We start from the raw sequence: 14,408 nt of genomic DNA, 5'->3' as shown, positions 1-14,408 counted from the left end.
ATGAGAGTCACAGAGTAGATATTCTTTTTTTTTTTTGTTACTTTTAGTGGTAGCTGTAATCTGAAACTTAATTTGACGTGTTATTTTTATTATTTTCCTCTATGTATTGTTAGTGTTTAATTTGTATGCTTTAAATTACACATATTCAGATTCGATTTTGTGAATGACAAAAATATAAAATGACCTAAAAATTATTTAGGTTTTGGTTGATTTATTGATAGAATGAAAGCAGAATCAACTATGGAGAATAATTTGCTTTGTCTCTTTGTCAGTGATTATCATTTCTGTTATTTCATATACAGGGAAATAAAGGGAGCAACTTTTCCTTACTGACTGGTTTCTACTATTTTGCAGTGAAACGTAAAGACTGGGATATAATTATTGCCCATTTTCTGGGTGTAGACCACTGTGGACACCGCTACGGTCCTGATCACCCTGCAATGGCCGAAAAACTAACTCAGATGGACCAAGTTATCAGGTATTTTCATAAAAGGTGGATTATTGCAGTGGTAATGCAAAAAAACTATTAGGAAGGTAGAACGTTTAAAAGTGGTAGATGAATGATAGTTCTGGAAAAATGCAAATCCGCCACGCCTTATTTTTCTGCTTAGAAGTTTAATAATTTTCTTCTTAGATTGTTTCATATTTCTCTCTTTTTCTGTTATTTTTTTCTAGATCGGTGGCCAGACGTATTGAGAATGACACTCTGCTTGTAGTCTTTGGGGATCATGGAATGACTGATACAGGCGATCATGGTGGTGAAAGCCAAAAGGAAACTGATGCTGCTCTTTTCCTGTACACACCAAGCATGTTAGTTTCGACAGAGCAGGAGCTGGTGAGATTTTTCTTTTCTTACTATCACAGCCATTAAAGAAAGAGTCCAAGTATTTATGGTCTTAAATATATATATATATATATTTTAAATATTTTTTGAAACATGAAAAAATTCAGATAAATGTTATTCTCTGTTTTATAATTTAGCTAGTCTTTAATGTAATATATTTGCTGTCTTTTGAATATTTTGTTGGTTTTGTCTTTTCTTTGCACTTATGTCATATGTCATTTTTCTATACTACACTTAGTTAACCATGACTGCGCACGTGTTAATTATTCACTTTGCTTCCTTAAAGTGGAGGCCAAAGTAGTGGTGCCACCTAATGAACCAGCTGGAAAATAGCCCCAGCTGTATAAAAGGAGAAGCTATAGTGTATACTGAGGCTTTGGTATTGTGGTTGTAATTTGTTTTCTGGTTTTGTGATTGATGCTGTTCTTGTGGATTTTGACCCCTCGTTCTTTTTTCTTTTTTCTTTTTTTTTTAGTTTAGATAAGAGCAGGCCATTCAGCCCTACAAAACTCACTGGTCTTTTCCACTTAATTCTTTTAAAACAATATTGTCAAGTTTTAAAAGTCCCTAATGTCCTAGACCATAAGTTCCATGTGTCTGTGGTTTACTGTGTAAACAAAAACTTCACAATCTTTGCCCAAAATTTATCCTTAAGTTTCCAACTGTGTCTCCATGTTGTAAATGAACTTATTTTAAAGTAACAGTCTTGATCCATTGTGCTAATTCCCCTCATAATTTTAAAACACTTTACTTTTGCTTAAATTCAGTAAGACCCATTGTTGTAAAATTACAACATTATCTTTAGCTGTCCTAAAAATACACTTTGTGATGCATGAGAGATGACGTAGAGTCCAAAGAAAACCAACTTTATTCCAATCAAACGGGAACAGTCAGGGTATTTATTCAAACTGGAGCTACCCCTTCGAAATACACAGACACAGTAAACAAGTAAACAAGCCGTGATGGTGCTAGGCCACCAGACGTGGCTGTGAACTTGCAGAAACCACAAAACGGTTGCCTTGCCAAAATCTACCCAAGCTTGTATGCCGTCCAAATATATGTGTGTGTGTGTATGTATGTATATGTGTGTGTGTGTGTATATGTGTATATAATATATATATATATATATATATATATATATATATATATATATATATATATATATATATATATATATATATATATATATATATATATATATATATATATATATATATACACAGTTGGTACGGAAAGTATTCAGACCCCCTTCAATTTTTCACTCTTTGTTATTTTGCAGCCATTTGCTAAAATCATTTAAATTAATTTTTTTCCTCATTAATGTAAACACGGCACCCCATATTGACAGACAAAAAAAATTTTTGAAATTGTTGCAATTTATTAAAAAAAACCTGAAATATCACATGGTCCTAAGTATTCAGACCCTTTGCTCAGTATTTAGTAGAAGCACCCTTTTGAGCTAATACAGCCATGAGTCTTCTTGGGAAAGATGCAACAAGTTTTTCATACCTGGATTTGGGGATCCTCAGTTATTCCTCCTTGCAGATCCTCTCCAGTTCTGTCAGGCTGGATGGTAAATGTTGGTGGACAGCCATTTTTAGGTCTCTCCAGAGATGCTCAATTGGGTTTAAGTCAGCGCTCTGGCTGGGCCATTCAAGAACAGTCAGAGTTGTTGTGAAGCCACTCCTTCATTATTTTAGCTGTGTGCTTAGGGTCATTGTCTTGTTGGAAGGTAAACCTTCGGCCCAGTCTGAGGTCCTTAGCACTCTGGAGAAGGTTTTTGTCCAGGATATTTCTGTATTTGGCTACATTCATCTTTCCCTCGATTGCAACCAGTCGTCCTGTCCCTGCAGCTGAAAAACACCTCCACAGCATGATGCTGCCACCGCCATGCTTCACTTTTGGGACTGTATTGGACAAGTGATGAGCAGTGCCTGGTTGTCTCCACAAATAACGCTTAGAATTAAGGCCAAAAAGTTCTATCTTGGTCTCATCAGACCAGAGAATCTTATTTCTCACCATCTCAGAGTCCTTCAGGTGTCTTTTAGCAAACTCCATGCGGGCTGTCATGTGTCTTGCACTGAGGAGAGGCTTCCGACAGGCCACTCTGCCATAAAGCCCTGACTGGTGGAGGGCTGCAGTGATGGTTGACTTTCTACAACTTTCTCCCATCTCCTGACTGCATCTCTGGAGCTCAGCCAAAGTGATCTTTGGGTTCTTCTTTACCTCTCTCACCAAGGCTCTTCTCCCCTGGTAGCTCAGCTTGGCCGGACGGCCAGCCAGCTCTAGGAAGGGTTCTGGTCGTCCCAAATGTCTTCCATTTATGGATTATGGTGGCCACTGTGCTCTTGGGAACCTTAAGTGCAGCAGAAATTTTTTTGTAACCTTGGCCAGATCTGTGCCTTGCTACAATTCTGTCTCTGAGCTCTTCAGGCAGTTCCTTTGACCTCATGATTCTCATTTGCTCTGACATGCATTGTGAGCTGTAAGGTCTTATATAGACAGGTGTGTGGCTTTCCTAATCAAGTCCAATCAGTATAATCAAACACAGCTGGACTCAAATGAAGGTGATCTCAAGGATGATCAGAAGAAATGGAAAGCATCTGAGTTAAATATACGAGTGTCACAGCAAAGGGTCTAAATACTTAGGACCATGTGATATTTCAGTTTTTCTTTTTTAATAAATCTGCAACAATTTCAAAAATTCTTTTTTTTGTCTGTCAATATGGGGTGCTGTGTGTACATTAATGAGGAAAAAAATGAATTTAAATGATTTTGGGAAATGGCTGCAATATAACAGAGTGAAAAATTGAAGGGGGTCTGAATACTTTCCGTACCCACTGTATGTGTATGTGTATATATATATACTAGCAGAATACCCGTGCTTCGCAGCAGAGAAGTGGTGTGTTAAAGAAGTTATGAAAAATAAAAGGAAAAATTTTAAAAATAATGTAACATGATTGTTAATGTAATTGTTTTGTCATTGATATGAGTAGTGTTGTCATATCTATATATACAGTAATCCCTCCTCGATCGCGGGGGCTGCGTTCCAGAACCCCCCCGCGATAGATGAAAATCCGCGAAGTAGAAACCATATGTTTGTATAGTTATTTTTATATATTTTAAGCCCTTATAAACTCTCCCACACTGTTAACGTTATTAGAGCCCTCTAGACATGAAATAACACCCTTTAGTCAAAAGTTTAAACTGTGCTCCATGACAAGACAGAGATGACAGTTCTTTCTCACAATTAAAAGAATGCAAATATCTTCAGGAGCAGAGAATTTCAGAGAGAGAGAGAGCGTGCTCGCAAAGAAAAGCAAACAATCAAAAAATCAATAAGTGTGCTTTTGGAAGCACCGTGATAAAGCGGCATTTCTTAGAGGTGCTTCCATATCCACTAGGCAAACAGCTTCTGTGCAAACAGCACCTCTGCTCACACCCCCTCCGTCAGACGCAGAGAATGTCAGAGAGGGTGAGATAGAGGCAGAGACAAGCAAACAATCAAGCACCGCGCGGGAAGCATATCTTATAGCGTTGAGGAGTTTTAGTTAATATGTAATAAATGCTCTGATTGGGTAGCTTCTAAGCCATCCGCCAATAGCATCCTTTGTATGAAATCAACTGGGCAAACAAACTGAGGAAGCATGTACCATATATTAAAAGACCCATTGTCCGTAGAAATCCACGAACCAGCGAAAAATCTGTGATATATATTTAGATATGCTTACATTTAAAATCCGCGTTAGAGTGAAGCTGCGAAAGTCGAAGCGATATAGTGAGGGATTACAGTATATACAGTATATATATATATATATATATATATATATATATATATATATACTAGCAAAATACCTAAACAGCGCTAAGTACTGCATTAAAATTTTTATTAAGAAGAAATTAAACCTTTTAAACTGAGGGAAAATATGCCAATAATTATTTGTTAAGGATCTCTTTGTATACCATGTTGTCAGTTCGGCCCTCCGGTTGTAACATGACCAAGCTGTGCGCTGAGGTTACTCTTGAGCATGTAACTTACAGTTGGCCATGTGAACAGTAATCTTGTCTCAAATGTCACAGCTTGGATTGCTGCTGTCATAATCGGTTTGAGTTTCATGGTTTGTTTCAATTACGACAGTATTTGCAGGATTTGTTGTGTTGAAGTGACATTTGGCATCTGTCAAGCGTTGTAAGCACACAACCGGTTTCATTGATAAAATCACATCCAGCTTTTGAGAGTTTAAACATTCATAAACGTCAAAGTGTCCACTACTGAAATCGTCACCTGTGAATCTAAGATGTTTAAGAGGCATTGGCGGTTGTCGAAAGGTGTAAACTATTTGGCCATTTCGGTACACTTGAAAGCGACAACCGAACAATTCAGCGGCAGCCATCAACTCACATGCAGAACCATAGGTGAAGGGCTTAAGCATTTCACTCTTATAGTGCTCCTGTGTAGTATAATTATCTCCTGTACCGTAATCAGTCCACACCTTGAACCTGTCCCAGTCATTCAATACATAAGACAGAATCTTCCTCCGGATATCAAGAGTGAGCCTGATATGGCCGTGCAATATGTAACAAAGAGAATGGAAAAGGTAGGTGGTATCTCCGGGCAGGAAACCACTCGGTAAGTGACAGTTCTTTGATCGATAGTGATCATCTCGATAGACATGTTATTGGGGGTTGGAATGATAAAGGAAATGGGTACCTGAGCAATGCAAAGTAATTGTAAAATACCTATACAATACCTATAATTGTAATAAACAAACAATAAAACAGCGGAGAAGCCGTGGATTAAACAAATTTGGGCTGTAGTTATCAGTAGGGAGACGTGAATCCCGTGGCGAAGCAAGGAAGGGAATGTAGAGACCGGAGCAACGGACAGTCTTATATAGGCAGGCAGCCAGCCAGCCAACAACGTGGGAGGCGTTGGGACGGGGGACACAACGCCACCTCACGCGTGACCGAGGTGCAGGCTATGGACGTATATATGTACGTAAGTAGGATTCAGTTAGCGTTGGGAACCCGTGTACCAAATTTCTTGAAGATGGGCCCATAAGTAACAAAGACTGTTGAAAAGTTCAATATGGCGGCCGACAGTGGCATCATACCACCGAAATAAGTACGTAAATTGGTTTCGGTTAGTGCAGGGAAGCCGCCTACCAAATTTCGAGAAGATGGGGCCATAAATAAGAAAGTTCAACATGGCAGACGTTGTTGACCGTTATGACCATTATGCATAGAATTTCGAAATGAAACCTGCTTAACTTTTGTAAGTAAGCTGTAAGGAATGAGCCTGCCAAATTTCAGCCTTCTACCTACACGGGAAGTTGGAGAATTAGTGACGTTGGAAAGTTCAATATGGCAGCCGACAGTGGTGTCATACTAACGAAATAAGTACGGACATCGGTTTCCGTTAAAAGTTCAATATGGCGGCCGACAGTGGCATCATACCACCAAATAAGTACCAAATTTCAGCCTTCTACCTACACGGGAAGTTGGAGAATTAGTGACGTTGGAAAGTTTAATATGGTGGCTGACAGTGGCGTCATACCACCGAAATAAGTATGTACATTGGTTTCGGTTAGCGCAGGGAAGCCGCCTACCAAATTTCGTGAAGATGGGGCCATAAATAAGAAAGTTCAACATGGCAGACGTTGTTGACCGTTATGACCATTATGCATAGAATTTCGAAATGAAACCTGCTTAACTTTTGTAAGTAAGCTGTAAGGAATGAGCCTGCCAAATTTCAGCCTTCTACCTACACGGAAGTTGGAGAATTAGTGACGCTTTGGAAAATTCAATATGGCGGCCGACAGTGGCATCATACCACCGAAGTAAGTACGTACATCGGTTTTGGTTAGCGCAGGGAAGCCTCCTACCAAATTTTGTGAAGATGGGGTCAGCCTTCTACCTACACGGAAGTTTGAAAATTGGTGACGCTTGGAAAGTTCAATATGGCGGCTGACAGTGGCGTCATACCATCGAAATAAGTAAGTACATCGGTTTCGGTTAGCGCAGGGAAGATGCCTACCAAATTTCGTGACGATGGGGCCATAAATAAGAAAGTTCAACATGGCGGGCGTTGTCGAACGTTATCGACCGTTATGACCGTTACGCGTAGAATTTCAAATGAAACCTGCTTAACTTTTGTAAGTAAGCTGTAAGGAATAAGTCTGCCAAATTTCAGCTTTCTACCTACATGGGAAGTTGGAGAATTAGTGATGAGTCAGTGAGTGAGTGAGTGAGTGAGGGCTTTGCCTTTTATTATTATAGATTATATATATATATATATATATAAAATATATATATATAAAATATATATATATAATATTTATATATTATATATATATATATATATATAAAATATATATATATATATATAAATATATATATATATATATATATATATATATATATATATATATATATAATATATATATATATAGCAAAATACCTCTATACAGCTGAGAAGTAAAAAGAGAAGGAAATATTTTAATAATAACGTAACATGATTGACAATGTAATTGTTTTGTCATTGTCATGAGTGTTGTTATGTATGTATATATATATATATATATATATATATATATATATATATATACACATACATACATACATACATGTGTACATATATACACACAGACACACACGTGGACAAAATTGTTGGTACCTTTCAGTCAATGAAAGAAAAACTCAAAATGGTCACAGAAATAACTTTAATCTGACAAAAGTAATAATAAATAAAAATTCTATGAAATTTAACTAATAAAAGTCAGACATTGCTTTTCAACCATGCTTCAACAGAATTAATAAAAAAATCATGAAACAGGCCTGGACAAAAATGATGGTACCCCTAGAAAAGACTGAAAATAATGTGACCAAAGGGACATGTTAATCCAAGGTGTGTCCACTAATTAGCATCACAGGTGTCTACAATCTTGTAATCAGTCAGTGGACCTATATATAGGGCTCCAGGTAGTCACTGTGTTGTTTGGTGACATGTTGTGTACCACACTCAACATGGACCAGAGGAAGCGAAGGAAAGAGTTGTCTCAGGAGATTAGAAAGAAAATTATAGACAAGCATGTCAAAGGTAAAGGCTATAAGACCATCTCGAAGCAGCTTGATGTTCCTGTGACTACAGTTGCACATATTATTCAGAAATTTAAGATCCATGGGACTGTAGCCAACCTCCTGGACGTGGCCGCAGGAGGAAAATTGATGACAAATCAAAGAGACGGATAATACGAATGGTAACAAAAGAGCCCAGAAAAACTTCTAAATAGATCCAAGGTGAACTTCAAGCTCAAGGAACATCAGTGTCAGATCGCACCATCCGTCGTCGTTTGAGCCAAAGTGGACTTCATGGGAGACGACCACGGAGGACACCATTGTTGAAAACAAATCATAAAAAAGCCAGACTGGAATTTGCCAAACTACATGTGGACAAGCCACAAAGATTCTGGGAGAATGTCCTATGGACAGATGAGACAAAATTGAACTTTTTGCTAAGGCACATCAGCTCTATGTTCACAGACGGAAAAATGAAGCATGTCAAGAAAAGAACACTGTCCCTTCTGTGAAACATGGAGGAGGCTCTGTTATGTTCTGGGGCTGCTTTGCTGCATCTGGCACAGGGTGTCTTGAATCTGTGCAGGGTACAATGAAATCTCAAGACTATCAAGGGATTCTAGAGAGAAATGTGCTGGCCAGTGTCAGAAAGCTTGGTCTCAGTCACAGGTCATGGGTCTTGCAACAGGACAATGACCCAAAACACACAGCTAAAAACACCCAAGAATGGCTAAGAGGAAACCATTGGACTATTCTAAAGTGGCCTTCTATGAGCCCTGACCTCAATCCTATTGAGCATCTTTGGAAAGAGCTGAAACATGCCGTCTGGAAAAGGCACCCTTCAAACCTGAGACAACTGGAGCAGTTTGCTCATGAGGAGTGGGCCAAAATACCTGCTGAGAAGTGCAGAAGTCTCATTGACAGTTACAGGAATCGTTTGATTGCAGTGATTGCCTCAAAAAGTTGTGCAACAAAATATTAAGTTAGGGGTACCATCATTTTGTCCAGGCCTGTTTCATGAGTTTATTTTTTTAAATAATTCTGTTGAAGCATGGTTGAAAATCAATGTCTGACTTTCATTGGTTAAATTTCATAGAATTTTTATTTATTATTACTTTTGTCAGATTAAAGTTATTTCTGTGACCATTTTGAGTTTTTCTTTCATTGACTGAAGGGTACCAACAATTTTGTCCACGTGCCAAACAGGCAAATACATTGATTTTCTGAATATATAAAGTCAAAACTTGAATATATAAAGTCACTGTCGGAATATATAAAGTCAAAACTTGATCATATAAAGTCAGCGTCGGTATACTGTATATAAAGTCAAAGCTTTTTTCTGAATATATAAAGTCAAAGTCAAAATATATTGATTGAAACGACTCTGAACTGAACTAAGTTAACAAAAACGTATTCAGAAAAATAAAATAAAAAAACACTGTTCGATTAATGTTTTGAAAATAATGCATGTGCCCTGCCCAGGATTGGTTCCTGCCTTGCGCCCAGTGTTGGCTGGGATTGGCTCCAGCAGACCCCCGTGACCCTGTGGTCGGATTCAACGGGTTGGGAAATGGATGGATATTCCAGCGCTGACTTTATATATTCCAGCGCTTACTTTATATATTCCGACGCTGACTTTATATATTCAAGTTTTAACTTTAAATATTCCAATGCCGTCTTTATATATTCAAGTTTTGAGTTTATATATTCAGGAATGACTTTATATATACAAGTTTTGACTTTATATAGTTTAATTTAGTCATCATTGCATAAAGTTTTCTTCACCATAGAAATTTAAAGACTAAATTCAACTTCCATTCCTACCAAAGATATTTCTGGCGACCAAATAGAACCTACTTATATCCAAATTCGAGCTATTGAGCTGTCGTCTGCCTGCCTGAATAAGTCACCCTCTCTTCGCTATTACTTTTTTACCATTCATTTGATCATGGCTAGTGGTGGAAAAATTATAAAATGGAAGGGGGATTACAACGAGTATGGCTTTACCAAAACAGTTATTGATGGCGAATAAAGTATCGATTGTTCATAAAGCTTCAATTGGTGATCTGTTTTTCTGTGTTAACCTCATATTTTTTCATACTTGTTTTCAAACCAACGGGGTGCGAGGGTAAAATGAATCGGGAAGTGCTGATCAATGTAATCGGTGTACCAGGAAATCATGCATTGACAGAAGTTCCCCTTTGCTTGGAATGCAAAGTGTGATTAAATGTATTATTTTTTAACGCGTTATGGAGCACATGCATCGCAGCTTCTCAGCTGTGCTTGTGCTAAGAAAAGGAAACATTTTAAAAATAACGTAACACGATTGTCAATGTAACCTGGAGGATTCATAGTGTGTATTAACTTTTGGATTTTTCTGTGAGTATTTGGTGGCAGCGTCACAAAGTCGCTTCCGTAAGACTACGTTAGCTGTGGAGCTCAGCTCAGAGCGAAATGAGTTGAATGGGAGGGGAGATGATGACGTGACTTCCCCACCCGCCTTAACTGTCAATCCCCCACAAACAGTCTCTCAGAATTTGCTTAAGCACAGCCCTTCACCTGCAATTTTAACTTAGTGACAACGTGCTCAAAACTCTCGTTTATATCCCGCGTCCTCTCATTAAACTTGTATCCCGCATTACCCATGGGCATGACAAACCCCAGCAGCAGCCTGTCTATGAACTTAATTTAAACTTTAGGTTTACACCGTGTTTTGTTTCTGAAGTAGCAGCACTCATAAATATGGTTGTATATGTCACTCGCTCGCTTCTTATTGTTTCGCTGCCTTCTCAATTATATAATGCATGTTTTCTTCAGCGCTTTTTGGAGCTCTTCCTTGTTTTCTACATACTGCGTTGACAGTCATTTCACGTGATTATGTGGGAGGCGTGATGATGTCACACGAAACTCCACCCCCCACGGCTTTCAAGCTCAACTCCATTACAGTATATGGAGAAAAATAGCTTCCAGTTATGACCATTACACATAGAATTTTGAAATGAAACCTGCCCAACTTTTGTAAGGAAGCTTTAAGGAATGAGCCTTCCAAGTTTCAGCCTTCCACCCACACTGGAAGTTGGAGAATTAGTGATGAGTCAGTGAGTGAGTGAGTGAGTCAGTGAGGGCTTTGCCTTTTATTAGTAACATAAAATAAATAAAAAAATTATTGGGATGAGACTAATCCTGCGACAAGATATGACTTTTTGAAGAGACTTTTTGGAAGAAAGTCACACAAGACTGACACTTTGCTATGAAATTCTTTTAAGTCATGCCCTACTTAAAACTATTTTCAAACAAGACCACGGTCATTAGGTGCATTTCAGCACTTAACCCGGACAGGCACCAGTCCATTAAAGGGCTTACTTATGAACACACATACATTCACTTACAAAGATCCAGTTTTGAAGCACCCATTCATCTAAATATGGCAGTGAGAAATGATGAAGTCAAATGAATTAAGGCGAAAATTGTTGATCGGTTACACAGCAAATTGATTAAATGTGTATCAATAGACTATGCTGAAGCAGTTGGTGGTGATCGAGCAGAAGATGAAAACATCAATTTACAATATTCCATAGAATATCTACAAGCTTCAACACTATCAAGTCTTCCACCGTCCGAATTACTGTTGAAAGAAGGATGTATTGTAATGTCATTACGTAATTTGTGTATGAGTGATGGACTGTGTAATGGAACAAGATTAGCTGTATTAAAAATTGGTTGAACAATTCTAACATGTTAAAATTTAACAGGTGACAAGAAAGGTAATGTAGTACATATTCCGCAAATAATATTAAACACAAAAGGATATCTTAATATGCTATTCGTATTCAAATGTTTACAGTTTCCCGTGAGAATAGCTTTTGCTATGACAATTAACAAATCACACGGACAAACACTCGAAAAAAGTCAGTTTATTTATTAGAGAGAAAGAATCGATATTCACTAATGGGTAATACGTTGCGTTGTCACAATGTAAATTGTGGAATCAAAATTCAGTGTGATCTTGAAGAAAAGTCAATTCCAAATATTTTTTTAACTGAAGTAAAAGTGAAAATAATGCATATGTAACAATTCCTATGAAAACAGCAATGTCTTTAAATTGTTTATCCAGTTAACCAAAACTCGGGGGTTGGCAAGCGAAATGAGCAGAGGGCAGAGCCCCCTAGTATATTAAAAAATAGCAGTGACCCTAGCACTGGCCTCTGTGGAATACCATTCTGAATGATAGCCAATTCTGATACTGTTCCTTGCACTATATATAACCTTCTGCATCCAGTGTCTGAGCCAATTTTACACTAATCTACAAACAACACCCTGAATTCACACTTCTTGTAGTTTGATTTCCAGCCTCTCATGTGACACCTTATCAAATGCTTTCTGAATGTGAAGATAAATAATATTATATGCTCCACTTTGATCATATCCTTATGTTGCTTATATGTAGAATTCTAGCATATGCATAAGACATGACCTCCCTCTTCTGAATAATGACGATTGTTCAGTAAAACTCCTGTTTTTGCCATGTGTTGCTCAGTTTTATCCTTAATAATTCCTTCCATTCATTTTCCTGTGTTGTATGTTAAGCTTACTGGACTAGAATTGATTGGATCATCAGGGTCACCCTTTTTATATAGCGGGATGAAATTTGTCATTTTCAAGTCCTTTTGAATTTTCCCAGTGTGCAGTAACTTCCTAAAACTATGCGTCAAGGCTTTCTACGTGTACTTGCTAACTTCCTTTATAACTTATGGGTTAATATTATCTGGACCCAGTGATTTCTTTGATTTAAGCCTGTTTAATCTAAGCAGCACTTCTCGCGCTACAATTTCAAAATCCTTCATTACCTCCTTAGTAGTACCTTTAATCGCTGGGAGGTTATCTACTTCCTCAAACGTTGAGACCTCAGAAAGATGTGAGTTTGAGTTTTTGTAGATTTTGCTGGCTTGGGTCATACTTTTAATTGATAAGCGCATTACACTTAGCATCAATGACTGGCTCTAACACTGATATTCTAGCCTCAAACCAGTCTGCGTTATGGCTCTCTTTTTTGCCATAAGTCATGATAGCAATGCTGTAGATGGTGTTTCGGAGAGAATTCCATCTTGCTTTGGTGTAGTGCTGTTGGTCACTAGCCAGGGGCTTTTCCAGTCTCTCTATGAACTCCTTGTTTTTGTCTTTTTAGTCGTTCTTGTTAATTTTAATTCTTGGTTGACATTTCTTTGTGGAAAGATGGAATTTCTTTGAGCTGAGTTTTACCTTTGTGATAATCAGGGAGTGGTCAGTATCACAGTCTGCACAGTGGTAAACTCTGGTATTGTATACGCTGTTTAAGAAATCATGTCTGGTGATGACCAAGTCCAGCTGGTGCCAGTTCTTTGATCTTGGGTGTCTCCAGGAAGCTTTACGACATGCCTTGTTCTGAAAATAAGTATTTGTGTCACTCACACTGGGAATGCAGAAGAACTCAAGTAACTTCTGGACATTTTCATTTATTTTCCTATGCCATGATGACCTAACACACTTGGCCAGGATTTTTGATCTGCACCCACCCTAGCATTGAAAACTCCCTAGAAGTAAATGTGCACTAACTTTGGGATTCTGTTAACAATGCTATCAAGATGTTCATAGAACTGTTCTTGACTTTGGAAGTGGCTTTTAGGTTTGTTGCATAGATGCACACAAGGTTTACAATACCTGCTGATGTGAAGAAGCATAGGATGAGAATTGTTTCTGTGCCACCCATTGGAGGTTCAATCATGCGGAGCAGTGTGTTCTTGACAGCAAAACCAACTCCTTGTTCCCTTGTTTCCTCAACACCTTTCCTCTGCCAGAAGAAGATCTAATGTTCTTCCTCCAGGGATCCACTGTGCTATATCAGTGCTGCTATGTCAACATGCAGTCTTTGCAATTCATGATCAATTACTGCGGTCTTAAAAGCATCCTGAATGAGGCACATTGGCTGCTTTGTGATCGAGCATCAGTTACGGCACTACGGCCATGTGGCACAATTCCCAGAGTGTGATCCAGCTTGCAGGATCCTCATTGTTGAGGACCTGAGTGGCTGGACCAGGCCAAGGGGACACCCATGTAACATGTGGCAGATCAAGGGTCATTTCCAGAGGGTGGGAGTGGACCGTGGGAGGGGTTGCCAACCAGGATCCCGAGCCCTTTGGTTGTGTGGTGAGTGTGGAAATGCACTGTACCAGTGCATGCTCCCCGACCTAACCTGACCTACATCCTCCGTTTCTTTCAGGTCATCAGACAGTCCAGCGTGCATTTTTTGCACGTTCCAGCTTGAGATACAAAAAACTAGGGTCTTAAACTTTTTCCAGTGATATTTTCCTGGTGCATGGTTAACAATTTGCTGGTTGAGCAAAACTCTGAGCTCCATGCACCCACTGAAGCAGGCAAACTGTGTAGGGTCAATACTTTACTGGCCCGGGGCTGCCCTGCTTGAGGCAGGTGACAGTTGACAAATGGGACA

General features: G+C 38.6%; 1 protein-coding gene across 1 annotated transcript in view; it reads left to right on the top strand.

The window, feature by feature from the left end:
* The window catches only part of pigo (phosphatidylinositol glycan anchor biosynthesis, class O), a 232,297-nt gene that overhangs the window by 88,112 nt on the left and 129,777 nt on the right, over positions 1–14,408 (top strand). Inside the window, exons 5-6 of the mRNA XM_039757965.1 lie at positions 355–478; positions 676–835. Of these exons, the coding sequence (XP_039613899.1) occupies positions 355–478; positions 676–835 (284 nt within the window). The remainder of the gene's footprint in view (positions 1–354; positions 479–675; positions 836–14,408) is intronic.

The sequence above is a fragment of the Polypterus senegalus genome, chromosome 7 (assembly GCF_016835505.1).
Source record: "Polypterus senegalus isolate Bchr_013 chromosome 7, ASM1683550v1, whole genome shotgun sequence".
Classification (NCBI taxonomy): Eukaryota; Metazoa; Chordata; class Cladistia; order Polypteriformes; family Polypteridae; genus Polypterus; species Polypterus senegalus.
The sequence above is the reverse complement of the archived record's forward strand: the minus strand, read 5'-3'. Positions and strand labels throughout refer to the sequence as shown.